The sequence below is a fragment of the Onychostruthus taczanowskii genome, unplaced genomic scaffold (genome assembly GCF_017590055.1).
Source record: "Onychostruthus taczanowskii isolate IOZ18803 unplaced genomic scaffold, ASM1759005v1 scaffold120, whole genome shotgun sequence".
Taxonomy (NCBI): Eukaryota; Metazoa; Chordata; class Aves; order Passeriformes; family Passeridae; genus Onychostruthus; species Onychostruthus taczanowskii.
The window spans coordinates 772,223-791,703 of record NW_024498352.1 but is presented as its reverse complement, the minus strand read 5'-3'; the positions used below and the strand labels follow the sequence as shown (position 1 = coordinate 791,703).

Genomic DNA, 19,481 nt, shown 5'->3' with positions numbered 1-19,481 from the left:
GTGGACAAATACCATCTAATTAAAATTTGTAACTGAAAGTAAATCCAGGGATCATGCAAGCATGAAAATGGTTAAAGAGATCTTTAGGTAGGAAGTAAAAAGTGTATTTAATGCAAATGGAGTGTGACTGGTGAAAGCAAAGGTTTTCTTGATGCAGCTGTGAAGGTCTCCTATTGTTATACAGAGCCATTCAGCATATCTATAAATTACTTTCATAATTTTCATAATCAGAGCTTCTTAGCTGAAGCTACAGAAGAATTGAAAACATTTTGGAACACATGCAAAAAGAAATAAGCCAGGGAAATTAATTTGTATGGTAAAGTTATAGGACCATTTTGAAATCACAGTGTATTGAAGTGATGAGGAAAAGGTGTGCATGTCTGTTGGAGAAAGAAATTATACAAATATTTTCATCTCCTATGAAAACTACCTATATATAATTATAGGTTATGTTTATATATAGAACATAAATACAGAAGGTACAAAATTTAGACATTTTACATAGAGAGGGTGTGTAGTCCAAGGCTTTGTGGGAAATTTCCACTAAGATCACTTTTCAGCTACGTATTTGGATTATTACATTATTCTGACCTAGATTTATTATTTACTAAATGTTAGATGTCTTATCCTTCAACAAAATGGCTTTATAATCACATTTATTAGATTGAAGACGAGTCAAGAGCTTGACTTTTTATTAATGTGTTTCTGATTTTCATGTGCTTAATAATAATAAATTATTAGAAATCCAGATTTACATTGGAGCGACCCTGTTGAATATAGTCATTCAGAAAATATCTAAGAGAATGCTTAGACTTTTGGTATGTAATTACTTTGTAAGTAATTGGTGCATGTCGGGACTTGGGATTTAGGTATTTCAGTTTCCTTCCTTCAAGCTGTATCTGTACAACTTCTGTAGGCTCTGAATGTTGCAAAGACAGTGATGTAATAACACTGAAAGTTAGGGATTGCTTAACCTGGAAGGGGCTCAAGGGAGACCTTGTTGCAACCTTTCAGTACTTAAAGCGGGTTTATAAGAAAAATGGGGACATTTTTCAAATAACTTTTTACAAAGAATTGTAGCAAGTAGTAACATTATCTGCTGCATCTATCTTTCCCAGAATTCATCTGTTGATGACATAATTTTTTGTTCTAACCATCTATGGTTGGTTTTACATTGAATACTTAACTGGTGTTTCATAAGTGTTTAGTAGTAATTCCAGTCTGGAGTTCCTAGAGAACGTGGAATCTGGGTTTGCTCTCCGTGGCCTGTGAGTGTGTCCCTCCAGGCTGTGCAGAGCTAGTTGCCTTCTGTCCTGCTTCCTGTGTGCAAACTGGAGATAACAGCAGTGGTCTTGTTGTTGTAAAATTGCTTTGGTGCTGATGGATGTATAAAAATAGAGTGGTTTATTATTACTGTATTTTCCCCCTAGTAATGTTAGCTCCCTTTAAAAATATTGCCACTTGAAAATTCTAAATTACAGTGCTGCCGCGTCACGAAGCTTTTTTTAATAGCTAATTGTGGGGTGTGGAAGAGAAAGTGTTGTATACTTAAGAAAAAGAAGAAACATTCATGTTATTTTCACTCTTTTTCTACTGAACACAATGACAGTAAAAAAAAATTTGCTTTGTGAACAAGACCATGTCATCACGTTGGTGCCTTTTTTCCTTGAAGTTATTATAAACTGGAAAAGCCCACATATAAAGTAAATAATTATTATTGGGTATGATGAGAGGCACTTTATATACATACACAGAAAGAAAGGGAAAAAAGGAGTGTGTTTATATGCAATTCGCAGTTAGACTCGCAGTTGAAACCAGTTGTTTGTTCTGGTGACCTGAATGTTTCATTTTCCTTTAATTTTAATGTGTCAAACATTGTTACAAAAGAAGTTAGTGACCTCCTCTATGACATCAAAGTATTTAGCCCAACACTTACCTATGTTGTTTCTGTGGAGGTGGGAAGGACATGTGTAGTGTTTTAGTTTATCTTCTGTTTTCACCACTTCTCCACTGTTTTCTTGTTTTATGTCTTATTATAATTTATTTTGTTATTTCATTAGCTTTCTCTGTATAATTTTTTTCTTGTTTGTGCTCTTTCTCCCATCCACACATCCTTGTCTCTCAACAGTTTCTCCCTGATTATTTTTTAATTTGTTTTTCCTGTAAGTGTGAAGATCGACACAAATGTGGAAAGTGCCTGTGCACATTAGGTGATTGTGTTGAGCACAGAACAGCCAGAAGGGTAATCTTAATTCATTAACAATGTGGGAATAAGAAACTTTGTATTCTTTCTAGTGAGGTAGTGATTTTGTAATGTTACATCTTTGACCTCAAGAACAGTGGCATTTTCCTCCCCTGTTGTGGTAATTGCTTCTCAGCAGTTTAATTGTTGCATTTTTAATAGAATTTTAACAGCCAGCATCAGCAAATCTTGACATCCAAGCCACTTCCTTGGCTTCTTCCTTTGGTTTCTGATATATATGCAAGGGTAATAGCTTTGTAGCAATATACTCTGTGCTTCTACACCATGTACTTCTGGCAGACTGTCTGGTAAATTTTTTTACAGACATCTATTTGTGCATGAATCCTTGTACAGAACCTCAACAGAAAAAATTTCTAACTTACTTTGCTAATCACCAGTGCATGAAGACAGTTAATCTAAGAACTGGTTTTGGAATAATGTGATCTTCACTTCTTCTTCATCTCATAATAGTTACCATATCTAGTCGAACTTAGTGATACCTGTAGCTGAGTTGGTGGTCAATCAAACATTGTATGAAGTCAATCAAATTTTAGATTTATGGAGCAAATGTTTTGGGCTCATTCAGTGTAGACATCATCAGCATGACAGATACATAATGATAATCTACACATGACAGGACTGATTTTACAAGAGCCTTTCTGAACACATGTAAAGTATGGTTTCTTTCTAGTAAATGATTTGTTTTGACACCAGATGTTCTGCTTTTTGCTCTTTTTATGGTAGTAGTTCAGCATACATTGTGATCTTAAAATCATTAAGCTTCCTGACTAAGGGTATGATTGCTATTCTTTGGCTAGGTACAGAGAAAACAGTATCTTAATCAATTTGTATAATCAATTTCATCATAAGATGAAACATAATTTATTTCAATCTGTTTGCCTTTAGTAATGTGTCCTTTTAGTGTTCCAATGTCAGGAAAAACGCATTAAGTAAGGGATTTTGAATACAGTGATTCTGGCACTTTCTTCATGTGTGTGGGCTTGAAATTTTACCTGATATGGTGCTGTGTAAGTGAATGTTTTTGCATCTTGTGAAACTGAACCTGATGATTTTGTTGATTCAAGTTAACTGTATCCCTCTTAAGAGATTCTTGTTGCTATTTTGAAGAATTTGATGGTTTTACCAAACTGCCATTTCTTTCAATGAAGTAAAAAAGACATTGCAGAGAAGACTGCATGATTGAAAGTGTTGAATCTAGGAAACTTCCACTTCCCCTCTACCACCCAAAAAAAAAAATCAAGAAGTACTTGACAGTAAATAACATGAAGATGTAAACTATGAATCAGTAAAAATATAATTCTACAGCAACTTTTGTAGTTTATAAACTGGAAATGAGTCTTGTAACACAGATACTATACATGCAGTTTATATGTGTGTGTAAGTCAAGTCCCTCCTCTAGAGGTAGTTAAATCTTGGTGCTTGCGACACAGTTTTTGATTGCTTGTTTGTTACTTAAGCAGTGGAACATTAATATTTCACAGTACCTAAGAACTGAAATTAAATCTTATTAATATGCATAACATTTTGATCAGTCTTTGGGAAAATAATCTCCTTTGTAACTATTCAATAATTTTCCAATTCTTTAGGCCGTGTATGATTACTGTTCTAGGATAACAATATATCTCAATTGTGTAGCTCAGTTATGGCAGCTCTTCAGTAAAAATTAATGAATGTGAGTGACTTTAAAAAAATAGTTCATTGATTCTATTGACATTACAATTCAAAGAATGTGGTTTACAGTTTTTTTCATGTTCCATTCTTCATTTCCTGCAATCATACATTTGCTTTTGGAGACTTAAGTCAGAGAGCAGTTTATTCCCTGAAGGCATGTATACAGAGAGTGTCAAGAAAATTAAGCTTAATTAGCAAAAGATCTGAGTTTAAAGCTCATTGAGTCCTTATAAGGACTTTTCTTCAGAAATTATTTGGCTGTCATACTGAAGAGGGTTAATCTTACATGAATTGTTTAGTGGTGGACTTGGCAGTTTTAGGTTTCAGTTGGACTCAGGCTTAAAGTTCTTTTCCAACCTAAATGATTCTATAGTTCTGTTCTCTTCTATGCTTTTTAGGGCAGCATATCTCTACAGGAACTTTGGAAGTGTGCAGTGGGAAAAAATCTATAACCCATATAAAATAACCCATTATATTAACAGTTTCAATACAATAACATCTAAATATTCACAGGAGTTTGTACACCCACACTTAAATTACCTGTGATCCCAATGTTAATAGTAATTTTCTATCACTTAAAGCACTGCACATATTTTAAAATTCCAAGTTTCAGTAGTCAAGATAGAAATCTTATTAATTGCATGACATTCAGGCACGCAAACAGTATGATAATCTCTTCAAATATATCATTTGGCATAAAATTTCATTTAAGCCAACCAACAAAAGTATTTAAAAACCCCAAAGGTTTAAGCATATTTTAAAATATTTGAGATCTAAAAGTAATGATATCATTACTTTTGTGTAAGTGACAATCAGTAATTTCAGCAAGAATGTGTTTATAAGTCTCGCCCAAAATTAAAGTGTTGCTTCTTTTTAAAATTATGTTATTTTCTGGTTCATATTTTAAGCCTTCTGCCTACTTATTTGCATTGTGTGTTTTGTCACATTAAATATTCTGTTTTCCATTAAAACATTTTGACTATTGTAGCTGAGTTCAAAGTTTAAATTCTGCTCATGCATGATTATTTGCAAATAAAATTAAGATTTCAAGAAAAGCTTGGATGTCTACAGAAGAAGGGCCCTGAAATTGCTTAGTAAAATGGTGTTGCTGCAGGAACAGAATAAGTTTTGGTTTAAAAAAAAAAAAAAACACAAAAGGAAAGATATTATGCATCCTAATTCTGTAAGATGGAGTATTTAAGTCACAGAATATCCTCTTTCTCTGGAATAAATGCTGTTTAAAGGTACACTATTTTAATATCAGAATTTAGGAATGCATTGTAGAGTCTGGCATCTGTGTTATAATTGTCTACTTTGGAGAAGTTTGATTTTTCTTTTTAATGTCATGCTACTTTTAGCTGTGAGGATTAGTATGTAAGACTTACATGTTTTTCTCTTCCAATTTTTTCATAGTAGTGATTCTAGCATTTTTCCCCTAAAATTACTTCTCAGGTAGGATATAAAGTATGAAATTTGTCATTAAGGTATATATACTTTTTAAATTATAAATGATTACATACATATTTATTACAATTGTCTCACAAGTAGTGAGATGTTGATACCTCTTAAGTAGGCAGGGAAGTATTCTTTTCACTGTCATATTCAGATTGATCCAAAATTGTCTCAAAAGCAAGTGTGTATTCAGTGCAGGTTCTTGAAAGCCATTGACACTTATGTAATGGCAATTTTGAGGTTGTAGGTTTGAGTATGTATCAATCTGAAACAGTGTCTTCAAACTTCTAAGACACAAAGGTTTTCTTCATTGAGTATGTTGTGCCTGAGAAAAGGAAGAATTAACCTGTGAAGTAGGTCAGGTCTTTAAAATGAAGGAATGTGACAGTAAAAAAAGGCAAGTGGTGGTTGAGTTACTGTATATTGAATATAATATTAGATAGACTATTACTAGTGTGAAGGAAAGAAAGTTCATTCTCCTGTGATGGTAAAGGACAAAATCTACCTTGAAAACCCTATTAATTTGGTGGACAGGAATACCAGGAAATAAGTTTAGTTTTTGATTCCAGCCATGCAATGCCAATGGTTTTTTTTCCTGGGAAACCACAAATGCTTTCTGTTGCATTCATCATTGCATCATTGAGGTAGATAATATACGGTTGTTACCTCTTACAGAATTTGAAGCCATGGTTTGAAGGCATTTTTTAAAGGAGCACTGGCCCCTTTCCATGCATTGATACTTTAGTGTAAATTCATACATTTTAGTCTATAAGTAATAATAATGGCAAAGGAATCACCAGTATTGTCATCTTTTCGTAAGAAGAATGTTGTTGAGAAAGAAAGCTTGGGATTTTCTTAAATGAGAAGATTTTCTACTTGTCTTTTAAGTCTCCTTAGTTGTTTAATGTCATAGAACATACTCATTGTTGAATTGTCCAGTGGGTGTATTTTATGTGTCATAGGCATAGACCACATTATTGCCTGCATGGTTTAAAGGCTGAAATATCTAGTATGAATAGCTGTGTGAAGGTGAGGAAATTCACAGTTGCTGAAAGCTTCCCCTTCTTGCAATTTATGCAGGAAAAAATGAGAAATTGGTTATGAGGGTTATGAGCCTTTTTTTCGGCACATAGAAGATAAACTTCATGGTGGAGCAGCATGTATGAAATGAGAATAGAAAGAGCTTGTAAAAGGTGTCTATTTTACCAACACAGTATCAATCACTATATGCTCTGCTCCCTAATATGCAAAAAAGTTTATCAGAATTTCAGTGGGAATGCAGCAAGTTACCTCCACAGTGATACCTGTGGTAGTATCATAAAAATATTGTCCTACATTCTGCAGATGTACCCTGCAGGTCTTCCTCAGAGTTGAGAGTTCCTGATATTACTCTTTTATAATTTTTGGGGACAGTATGTAGTTTATCTTCAGCTTTTGTTTGGAGCCTGTTAAAAACTTGAAGAACAAAACTCCAATTTCTGTGGAAGGCTACCTACATTTGAAGTCCTTTTCTCTTCCTTTTCTTCATTTCCTCTCACGCCATGCTGCCATCTCTCCCCCTACCCACCTGTTCTACTTAATAATTAACTACTGAAGTGGACCAATTATGTGATCTCAGTTGGATGTCTTTACCTAATCAAATCCTTAGTGACTTAAATCACTGATGAGGATAATTTTTTCTCTCTTACAGAGAAAGTAAATTTAATTAAAGTGTCAATATTGCCTAATGCAATTATTTTTCCAGAGTATAAGATAGATTATTTCAGACAGCTTAAAAAGCAAACAGTACTTGGAGGTTATTATGACTGAAGTGATACTGGAGAAGTCTAATTTTTTTTTTTTTGCATCTGTAACTCATAAAAGTTGTAAAAGGGTTTGCTTTTGAAGGATACAAGAGTGATTAACATTAGTCAGTTTAATTAGTGCATAACTCCTAATCACATTGTTTTATGACTCCAAGTTTTGTTGTTTAGCATATCCAATCTGTTATTGATAGCTGTGCAGGTGAGACTACAGTATAAATACTGTATTTTCCAGGGAGTTTGTATTATTTGTTTACTTTGAAAGTCTTATGCTCTGGAGTCATTAATTGCATTCATTTGAATCTAAGCACAAACATGCTATCTCACTTCCTTCCATGCCTTATTTTTATTATGCCTAAATAAGTTGATATTTTACCTTACCTTGGTGTCTTACACTCCATGTATTTAAGAGGATGAGGAGGGCCTAGGCCTTACTATAGGTTGTATGACTTCTTGAATGAGAATGTCTGGATTTTATGTAGTAACTGAGAGCCTGAATCACAATTTTGCTCAAGGTGAATTATGCGAATATCTCTGGTATGTTTGCTTTTTGTAAAATATGTAGTAATAATATCTTTCATGACTAGCTTGCACATACTGTGCAACTTTCAGAAAAATTAACAGTTTTTTCAACAGTTATATATGTGAATGAATTTCAGATTATTTCTTTCTCTCATATTTGTCTCAATAGCTAAGAAATCTTTCAAGCTTGGACCTACGCCATATCACAGAACTGGACAATGAAACCGTGATGGAAATAGTAAAGAGATGCAAAAACCTTAATTCTCTCAATCTATGTCTGAACTGGATCATTAATGACAGGTAACTTCATAAGAGCATCTAAAAGCAGTGTAATGTAAATTGACTGGTTCTGTTAGTTGACAATAATTCCTCATGGCTTGGGGGGTTGGAGGAGATTGATTACAGTAAACAGTGTTTGCTGAGTGCTTGTTCTTGCTTATTTTGGGTAAATCATCCAGACACCTATTTTGTAGAGTGTTTGCCTATTTCTGCAATGGAGAGCAGTTTATTTATGACCAGATGGTGGCACTAATTTATTTATGCAGATTTCAGGAGAATGTGCTCTGTACAAAGAGTGATTGAACTGTTCAATTGCTGTTGAACTGACTCAGTAGGTGTCCAGGATTTCGATAAATTTATATGCGTTCAAACAATGAAGCATACATTTGACTATATAAGTAAAAATAAACTGCTTGTGAATTAATAAGTGGATTTCCTGTATTTTTAGAAAGCAACAAGGTTGTTTGGCTGGTTTTGGGGTTTTTTTTGCAAAGAACTTCAGAATGAAAATGGAACAATGACCGGGTTATTACCTAGACTTTTCCTTCTGACCAGAATACTTCCTATCCTGCTGTATTCCAGTCTTTTGATCAACTAATTTATTTCAACATCAAGTATGTGGACAAAGGTTATGTATAGTTATATCATAGATCAGATTAACAATGAGAATTTTTAAAGGTAACATTTTTTTTAAACAAAAAATTGAGCAAAGTCAGTGCCTGAGGGTACACAGGAAAGAATATTTTTAATTACTTCTGCCAGACTACTTCATTATAACTGCTGCTTTAAACAAAAGGAAAAACACACTTTTAACAGAAAGAGTTTCTAAAACAGTTTAATATAAACCAGAATAATGTGTTCTAGCAATTGTACTTCTTTCCCATGATTACTTTTTGTTTTTTTAATAAGGTATGCTTTCAAGGTTTTCAAAAGTCATTGAGGGTGTACTGTGTAGGTGAGCTCAGACTTTGGTGAAAGTGTAGTATTCTAAAAATAATAAAATTGCATTGTGTTCAATAAGAAGTACCAGTAACTTTTGCCATAACTTCTTTTAGCCTTTAAGTCCGTTTCTTGGATTTGTTTGTTTGGCTCAGACCTTTGATGAAACTTCACTGGTTTTGAAAGCATTTAGTTGCCTCATCTTTCTGTCTATAGGGCCTTATTTTCACATGTGGAATGAGGTTACTGGAAAATTCCAGGATAAGCTAGAAAAAATAATAAGAATAAAAATTCAAATAAAAAACCAGGCAGTTTTCAGGTTTTAATTAAAGTACTTAGAAACATAGATCCATCTGCTTGAATGTTTTGAGTGCAGCAGTCTGCTAAGTTTGATCTGAACTGCTGCTGTCAAAGTGTTCTTGAAAATCCTTTATTAGAATTACTATAGTAATAAGTATATATTTTAATTCTATGAATATTACTCTGAAACGTCACACTGAGTATGAATTATAAGAATTGTGAATCTTTGCAAGAGGAGGAAGCCCTTTCAAGCACTGACAGATAATCTGCTCCTGGATGTAACTATGTAACTTTAAGTTGTTTATTTCTGTTTCTTAAAGTTTTCCATTTTGTGTTTTTTTGGGATTGTACTTGTTAGTACTTAATATAACAATTAAAGTTTGTAAATTTTAATTATCTTCTAGTTTAAGGAAAAAAAAGAGAATTTAGAAAATAATTAATGCCTGTAAATCTGAAGAAGTTATTTGACAATTCAGATATTTTTCTTTTTTTAAAAGTGGCACGAAACTCCAAATACTAGTTGAACTGAATAAATTTGGTTGCTTTACTCCTGCTAAAAGCTCAGTTGAGAATAATGGAAAATTATATAAAAGGAACATGATACAACTACATGATTTTATTTGAAGAAAACACCAGTTTTGTGGAGTATTTTGAGTGTATCCATTTTGAGAATACAGGTCAGCTTTCAAAAGCTCACAGGACTGTTCAGGCACTTGGGTTAAAATGCAAATTAGTTTAAATTAAGTAAATGAGTTAATTATTTAAGCTTAACCGTTGTTTTTTTTTTTTTTTAATTTGATGCCATTGTGTGGGCTCCTAGTCAGAGGGGAATGTCAGAGGAGATTCTGTCTCTTGATACCTTCCCAGTGCATATGAGATAGTAGCAGTCTAATGCTTTTCCTGATTCCTGCTTTTAAAATAAAGATTAGTTCCACTTCTCCCCCACTCCCCACCCCGTTATCAAGCAGGTTTACTTATGAGATCCAACTACACAGGACTTGTAGTCTAGATCTTTTCAAACTTAATAGGACAGTGTTCTGCACACTTTAGAGAACTGAGGGCCGAGGCTTCTTTAATGCCTCGGAAAACTGTTTTGCTCCATTTCTTTGTGCATAATATTGAGTGTGAAAGAAAAACTGAAAGTTTTTAAAATACCAGTGTAACTTACAAGAGCTAAGTAGTTCTGAAAGGCAGTGGATTATGGCTTGGCAAAAATAAGTCACTGGTTTTAAAACTTTCTTTTAGATTTCATGGTTGTTTCTAGAAATCCATGAAAATGCTTTCCATAAGCAAGAGTATAACTCTAGAACACTTACAGTTCTTTCTTGCTTGTGACATGGTGTTAGAGTTAATCCTGTGATCGTTACATTTCTTTTTAAATAACTTAAATTTTCAGAGTATAAGAGCTCTGCTTGGCAGGCACTTGCTAAGGTTTTTGTTGCAGTGATTCTTCTGCATATGCAAGAATTGATGAATACCGTTGTTTCTGTGTTTTGATTAGAGCTCTTTTTTGTTTTGGATGCATGCATCTAAAAGGCTTATGTGGGCTAGTAAAAAAAAATAATTTACCTAAGGCAAAAAATATGTTCCACTGAGATACTCTTGGCATTAGTTTGCAAATGAAGGAAAAAGAGGTGTCTTCTGATGACTTGTAAAAAAGTTTCTAAAAGTTGTGAGTTAAGCAAGATCATAAAACGCCTATTGAAGTAATCTAATGTAATGATTTCTTCTCTAAGTATTCCAGCTCACTTAAAAGCTTCATATACTCTTTTTCAAATTGGTTAAGTTTGTTACAGAAACAATCCTACTTCTTTCAAATATGAACAAAACCAAGCTTGCAAATTCTTTTAATATGCATAATGAGTAGGTTACATCAAGTTTTTGCAATTGGAAAGGATTGAGTTCTTTGTACATGGTGAGGTGAATAATATACTCTGAAGCTTGCTTTCGGTAACCATATCACCTTGAAGTTGTTTTTACGGTCAATGCCCTTGTTCTTTTGAATTTCACTTGATGAAGTAAAAACAGAACATCTAGAAATAAATCTTTTGGGGGATTCAGGAAATGTAGTATGATGTGCTGGCAAAGTTTTCAGGCGTATGTGAGTTTTTTAATAGTTTGAGGAACATCTGCTATTATAATATCCATAATGATCAGGAAGCAAACAGCAGACAGTCTATTTTGTGAATCTCATCGCTGTGGACTGAGAGTTGCAATTAATTTCAACATCTGTGTTACGTAATTCACTTAGGGACAGTCATTTAAAAGCTAAGCAGTGACTGTGAAATCTTAAGAGTGTTTCTGCTTGCTTCAGTCATCATCTTACTTAAATATTTCCTTATATTTGTATAATATTTGTATAGAGGATGTTTGCCACCCCCTACTGTATGTTTCTTCTATGAAAGAAGGGAATAATGCAGATAAAGCAAGGAACTATATTTACAGGCACAGTGAGACTTTTTTGTGCCATGGTACTGCCAGTCACCCAGGATAAGATTCCACCTGCAATACAAAATTATCAATTAGTTTTACAGTCAAAGGACAATGTTTTCCCAACCATTTAAGAACTTTGGTTCTTCCTCTGTAGGTGGTGCTACATGTTCTTGTAATAATGTCTCAAGAGAGCTGTATTTTTTAATGTAATTTATTGCACACGTTGTGGGTGACTTCAGTAGCAGATTTGCAGAGCATCTGGATGTTGTTGAGAGCAAGTTATGGTTATGACTTGGAGTATAATATGCAATATCTCCATGGCACAGTAAAACAGTGAGAATTTTGCTTATTTACCTTGTGGTGGTATAGCTAATCATCATTGGACTTCTGACTGTTGATAGTGGGGGGGAAGAGAGGCATTAATGTGCATCTCCTTGAGCTGTTAGCACAGGTGAAAAACCTGGATGTAGTCTCATTATTCCATTTCTGAGAAAATGTCTCTTTCTTCTTTTGTGTTTCCATGAAAATCCAGTACGGATAAACCAGAGTAGGCAGTCTAACACACAGTTAGACAGTCTAACCACACTGTAATGATTAAGACTTGTTGGTAAGGATTATAGTTGGAGTCCAGGACACAGGAACTTGAAAATACAGACATATCACAAGGAGAGCAGTCAGGATGTCAACATACAAAAGAAATTCAGTGGAAACATGAAAACAGACTGTAAGCCTGAAAATCAAGCTGTTCGTACAGCTTCAGATTTGGGAGAAAGAAGAATTCACCTTCAGAGAGTCTCCATGTACTTTATTTGACTAGGTCACTAATGCACTGCCAATTTCTCAGACCTGGGTATCAGTTGTTGGCACAGAGCATTTTGGTGTTTCCACATTGTTACTTAGTAAACTGTTAATGTGGTCTTCCATACATTAGAGAAGTGTTCAAAATTTTAAGTTGACTGCCTACTATGAGTTCATGTAAATCCTTGTAATCAGCCTTGGGACCATCTGATGAGACCTGGATTTGTTGTGGGTAGAGGATACAGTGCTGAAGATTATCTCAGCAGGGGATCAACTCACTGTCTTTAGTCCCAGAGCTGCTGGTGTGTGTGAATATCCCACCATTTCACTAGCAGACATGGGCATCACAATAGTAGCTCAGTTCTTACAGTGTTTCTTTTTTAATAAAATGCAAGGTTAGTGAGCACTAGAATTGTTTTCTGGAAAGTAGAAGAAAATGTTTTTTCCTCCTGAAATTAAAAGTCTCTGCATATTTGATTTGGAAATTATTTTAATGAAATTACTTCTAAAGGAAGAATTCAAGGCTTTCATCTTGCTTATATTTTTCCTAATCAAAAATGTCCACTTTGACTTTGATGACTACAATGCTAATATAGCACCTTAGTATTCATCATTTTAGGTGTGGGTGAAGTTGCAATGTACTTCAAGAGCATTGATATTTATTCATTGATACCCGTAATATTGTATAATGTGGACTTGGGGATATAGTAACGTCTTCTATAGTAAAGAAAATAACTGTACTTTTATACAATATTTGTATAAAATATATATATGAATCACTCTAGGTGAATACTAGCATTTCTTTATTCTAATTTAATTTCAACTATTTTGAGTTATCTGAGAGATCTCCTTAGAGTACTCTGCATATTTATCAGATGTTTAGTCAGCTGCATTAAATACTTGAACTCAATAAAAACTAAAATAATGTAACACAAATCAATTTTACTTTTAAAATTACTTACTGTTTTGAATGTCATACTTTTTAATTAAATTTAGAAGAAAATTTGCTTTGCCCTGCAGATGTTTTGTGAAATGATTTGAGACTGACTGTCAAGTTTTTTTTTTTAATTCAGAACAAAGTGTAGAAATTGGACAAAGAATACACCTAAGCATGGGAGTTTTCTTTATTGACTTTAAGTTCTGGGTCTTGTGTTTATTTTTTTTTTATTATTATTAAAAGAAGAAAAAAACACCCCTTTTTGATTAGTCCGGAGTAGCGGGATAAAGTGAAATGAGACACCCACATGGGAGCAGGTGAAGAGTGTGAGAAGAAAGGAGCAACAGAGAAAAGTATTGTGAACTGACTGCGACCCACATTCCACATTGCTCTCTGGGAGAAGAGAGAAGGGAGGTGGGAGTAAACTTTGCCCAGCAAAAAATGGCAGCTAAGGTTTTTTAAAATTTGTTCTTATTTCTCATTATCCTGCTCTGTCTAGCAGGATAGACAATTAGCAGCTAGATCAGTTTCTCCAAACCAAGTCTGTTTTGCGTAGGTGGCAAGTGATTTCCTATTCCTTATCTTGACGTACAGGCCGGTTTCATGTTATTTTGTTACCCCAGTCCTGCTGAGGAGGGAGGGCTGAGAAGCAGCTGGGTGCCCACCTGGCAGGCATTTAAGGTATCCTTACCCACACTTCCATTCTCTCCTGCACAAACTACTCCAATGTATGTCCTATTCATGGCCTGCAGTTCTTCAAGGACTGCTCCAAGGACTGTGGGGTTTTTCCATGGGGTACAGTTAATAAAGAACAGGTTGCTCCAAGCATGAATTCCTCACAGCTCAGTACTGTGATTCTGTGAACATCGAGGTAGCATTTATGCTTTCAGTTTCCTTTTGTACACTTGGGTGTTGTCACTCATACTTTATTTCAGTGATGTGATATCTTACATAATTTCGCTCTTATTGTGCAGAATGGCATCTTGTGTGAGAATGGCATCTTTCATGCCCATGAGTGCAGGATGAACTTCCTCTGGAATCAAGCAATGGCCATATGTTTGTGCTGTTCTGGGTATCTTTGTTTTAAATATTTTCTTACTCATCAGTGCAATGGGAAAAGAATGTGGTGTATGATTCCACCCATATCTCAGCAGTTCCCCCAGCAATCACTAACCTTACCAGTGTTAGTCATCCTTTCATCTTCTATTAACGTGCCCCGAACTCACATTATAAAGGCTTCTGGGAACTGTTTCTTCAGCACTGTTATCAAAGAAATTTGTTTTTACAAACATTTGATTAGAACAGATCATTCTCATACTATTTGCAGAGTTTAACCAGTGATAAAAATTAGAATGCATTTTATATAATTAGGTGTAACTTACTTTTAGCCTGCTGATTCTACTTTCCTCTATAGCTGAGATAAAACTGGTATTAAAAGAAATAGTATTTTAGGGACCATTTCTTGGTGGAAATGGATGTTATCTGAGACAGTAAAACTTTCAAGCTCTTGTAATGATTTGCCATGCTTTTGTCTTTCTTAACATACTTGAAAAACGGGGAAAATAGTCCACTGTTGTCACACTGCTGAAATATATGATAAATGATGGTCTGTAAATAGTGAAAATAGGAGGGTGATTAATTCTGACAATTCTCTTGTAGAAACTTGAGATGATAAATATCTCCTGTGATTAGTTAGTAATTTAGTGCAAGGGACAAACATCAGCTTAAACAATTTTATGAGTTGTGGCATAAAAAAAAATTCTGCAAGCTAGGTATGCACTTGTTAAACCAAAGGAGAAATTTCTTAAACTTAGTTGCTAATAATTAAAAATGGCAGGCATGACACAAAATGTGGCTTGATGATTTTCTGTATGACATTCCTTACAGAAATTAAGGAAGTGCAATGCTCCCTGAAGGCATGGAAATGACAGTGTGTTATAAATCTGATTCCTCAATGCATCACGAAAACAGAAAGGTTTTGTGTCTATATATCATTTCTGTACAGATAAAATACTTCCAGTGTTATAATTTAAAGCAGTACAGAAAATTAAAAAAAATCCAACCTGCCATGTCTCAGAAAAGAAGATGTAGTCTTCATTGCAATTACTGTTATATTCTGAGGTTGCAACCTATAATTCACCATGCAGTCAGAATAGACACAGTACTTGAAAAGATGAGAGAAAAAGGAATGAGTGTCCCAGTGATTTACTGCACTGACTGTATTGTTTAGAGCCTGTTAGTATATCCAGTATAAATACCATTTGAAAGGAACATAACCATGTTCTCAATTCACTTTAGGCTGTTTCCTGCTTCATGGGTTCTAAGCTGAAAATGAAAAAAAAAGCAATTATTTGGTGGGTTTTTTTCCTTTCTATATATGTGGGTGAGCATAAACTTATCTTATGGTGGGATCATGCAATCATATAAACAGGAAATGTGTCAGATGCTGCATACTAATTGTCTTCAATCCTGATCAGGTTACTCAGTGAGCCCTGCTTTTCTTTTGTTAAAACCAAAGAATGCTGGTGTATTCTGAATTTTCTGTGATGTTAAATGTAGGGACATTTTGTTTATAGAATTCAAGATTAACCAATAGGTACTGACTTGTAAAGGATACAGGAATTTAATGTACCTTTAAAAAGTTGTAGTCAGCTGGAAGAGGAAGATAGTGATGAAGTGAAAACTGAGCTGACAGAACAAATGACTTGCAGTAATATAGTATACTGCATTGAAAGTGCAGTAATAATGTGATGAGGAAAATAAACAGTAATTTAAAGTGGTGGTCATGGTGATGCCTATAGGATATAGTCAGGGAAAAACAAGTGAACAACACAAAGAAGTTTTAAAAGGCTAAAACCATGTCTCTCTGCTTGAAATCTTGTTGACTTCTATTCATACCTTGTGATTGCAATCTGCTGTTTTTCAAAACCATGGTGAATTGGTCTGAGACTTCCTTCAGTCAATGTATCTAGTTTTTAGTCTCATGGAGTAGAGAAGAAACTGGTAAACACTCACACCTCCATGTGTCTGAAGGGAGCTAGGACTCAGCCAGCTTGTCCAACTAGCTTTCAGAGGGGCAGAGTGTTTCCAGACCTCACAGTTCTATACAGACAGAAAAGACATGAAAAATCCTGCCCAGTCATTAAATATAGCCTGAATTTTTCACTGTCAAAACCACTTATATCTCATTTATAACTTCTATAATTTCTGTCATTCTGGCACACTGGGAATGCTATGTCCTTTTCTCAGTTGCTGAGTACAAGAAAGGCATGGACATACTGAATAGAGTCTTGCAAAGGACCATAAATAAGATGGAGGGACTTGAGCAGCTGTCTTGTGAGGGCAGGCTGAGAGAACTGGGGCTGTTCAGCCTGGAGAACAGAAGGTCAATATGCATAAACACATGAAAAAAGGGAGCAAAAGAGCAGAGACAGGCTCTTTCTAGTGGTGCTCGGTGACAGGTGGTGGGCAAACACTAAAACACAGGAGGTTCTCTCTGAACATCAGAAAACATTTCTTCACTGTGATGATGGCTGACCACTAGCACAAGTTGCTCAGAGCGGCTGTGGGGTCTTCCTCCTTAGAGACAAGGTTTCTAGGTGCCTTCCAGGCCTCTTTCTAACTTACACACTCTGTGACTCTCATACGAACCTCTCGTGTTAGTGTGTATTTTGATTGTTAAGGTAGATGGAGGTACATGAGGTGAGGTCCACCATAGCAGCCATATTCCTTGAGTGCTTCTGATTTTTTAAAGTTTGTTGTGACATGTTTGAACAGACCATTGTCTCCTGATTCTGGAAAATGTATTGGTCAATGAAGTCCTAAAGACAGCCCACAAGGAATTAGAGATATATCGCTATCAGCATCATTGATGTTACTGCTTATAGTGAAGAGTGGGAAAAATTGTGTATTGCCCTCATTCTTTCCATGTCTTTCCAGTACCAATTGGTACCTCCTCCTACTCTTTTATTGCTTGTCTTAATTTTCCCTCCCCTTCAGACTTTATCTGATAAAGCCTAATTTGTCTAGCCTGTGGCATTTAGCAGATGTTTGTGAGTCTGTGGTAGTGAGAGAGTTAAGAGCAAGTCCAAATACTGTGGATTGGAACAAATTTGACAAGTTCCAGTCACTCCAGACTGAGGTTTGTAGTCTGCTCCCTTGCAGCACAATATCAAAAATTTTGTTTCCAAAGACAGTGAGTTTTTTCTGTATTTATTGTCCTTGCAGCACCCCCCAGAGCATGAGAGGGAGCAAAGAGGACTTTCTGTCTTATTTTCAAAGGGTAGAGTTAAAATAAAACTAGTTTACCTGCTCTTAGTGCTTTGTATTTCAAATTGCCATAGTTTTTTTCTGAATTACCTTAGAACATTTTTATAGGTGGTTATTGCTTTTGACATGATCATTTTTTTCTGATGAACATCCCATCTGTACTTAGTTGCTTAGTTTTACAGAGGATAAGTGCCAACTTTGCTTTCTTGGATCTGCTTAGTTCTATACAGTAGTACTTCTCTTTCCATTGAGAAAAGAAATCCTGTTAGCTCTTGACATGCTGTAGCTAGCCAGATTTACCAACACCTTCCAGCTTGTCATTAGTAGAGGTGTTTCAAAGTATATGGGTCTCTAGTAAATGAAAAGTGCTCCTAATAAAAAGGATGGTCTGGAGGCAAAACACTGCCAGTAGTGTTTTCCTGATTTGTTCCCTAAGTTTTCCTATAGACAGAGGGAAGGCAAGCTGCAACGAAATGTTAACCTACCTGGAAAGCTTTTCCAAGCCTGTATAGTAAAATAAAAAGATTGGTCTTCCATTCACTTTTAGAAAAAGAGCCTTCACAAAGAGAAGTGACGAGTCATTAATGATTAATACTTTAGTTCCTTTCTGGTAAAATTAACTAATATACTTCTAAATGAACATTTTATGGAAGTCAGCAGAATAACAAGCCATACATGATACATACGGTTTCACACAAAAAAATTTGTATGCTAAAGTAACACACAAATAACACTTGTTATTTGAGATCAGTGCAGATACAATTTCGGAATGATTTTGATTTTTATTTATATTTTGTTACTTTTCTTTCAAAAAGAATGTGTCTTGAAGTTTATGTTTTGTCTTCATATTTCATTTTTTGTATGCAAATGTACACATACATATATAATATATTCTCGGGATGGGTAATAGCAGATTTTTGCATATGAGCAGGTCTGCTAAAGGCGTTGAATGAATGAATGCTTCCTATTTAGGGAAGTCTTAAGACTTAAGGAAGATTTCGGGAAATCCTAAGTGTTACATCTATGCAAGTTTCTAAATCTGATTTACTATTAATTTGTTGCTTGAGGAGTAACATATCAGTCGTAATTTTTTTTTTTTTTCTGGAGCCACAGTACATTTCAGTCAGACTTTACCAAGAGTTAGTGATGCTAAACCCTTTGTTTCAAAACCTGAGGCTGAATGCAGCATCTAGAAAGCCTGGCTGCCAGAAAGATTAATCAGCTGCTTGTGGATCCTGCTCAGTGCAGAAAAGAACAGAGCCCAAAGGCTAATTTTTGTTCTCCATCTACTGTTGAACAATGGGAATTAATTTATAAAACTGAATTTCAAACTCACAGATGTGTATAGTGGATTATCTAAGAATTGTTCTGCCCTCCTCTGATTCTTTCCAGATACATATTGCTATTAGCTTGACTTTATTAGGAGTTATGCAGTTCTGCAGTTCATGTTTCTAAGCTCCTTGAAAGTCCTTTTCAATGCTACTGAAGTTGCACAATTTATTTCAGTCTGGAAAATCAAGCATGAGCTGATATAAAAGGGAAAAAAATCCAGCCATACCTGGATTGGAAGAGTACATTTGGGAGATACATTTGATTTGCACAATACTAAAAGGAGACAAAAGGCCTTTTATGTTCCTTAATTAATTCTATGCTTGGTATACGAAATACATTAATTCCAACATATTTTCAACATGTTTATAAATCGTATGTAAATCGACTTAGGATCTAACAAACTTAATTTTTTAATGCTTCTGATAACTGTCACTGCGAAGATACCCACTCTTGAAATATTTATGTTCTTATTGAATTGATTCAG

At 34.8% G+C, this 19,481-nt stretch overlaps 1 protein-coding gene across 1 annotated transcript in view; it reads left to right on the top strand.

Annotated features, from left to right (window-relative positions):
* Positions 1 to 19,481, top strand: part of FBXL17 (F-box and leucine rich repeat protein 17) — a 279,024-nt gene that overhangs the window by 92,989 nt on the left and 166,554 nt on the right. Inside the window, exon 6 of the mRNA XM_041395888.1 lies at positions 7,880 to 8,010. Within this exon, the coding sequence (XP_041251822.1) occupies positions 7,880 to 8,010 (131 nt within the window). The remainder of the gene's footprint in view (positions 1 to 7,879; positions 8,011 to 19,481) is intronic.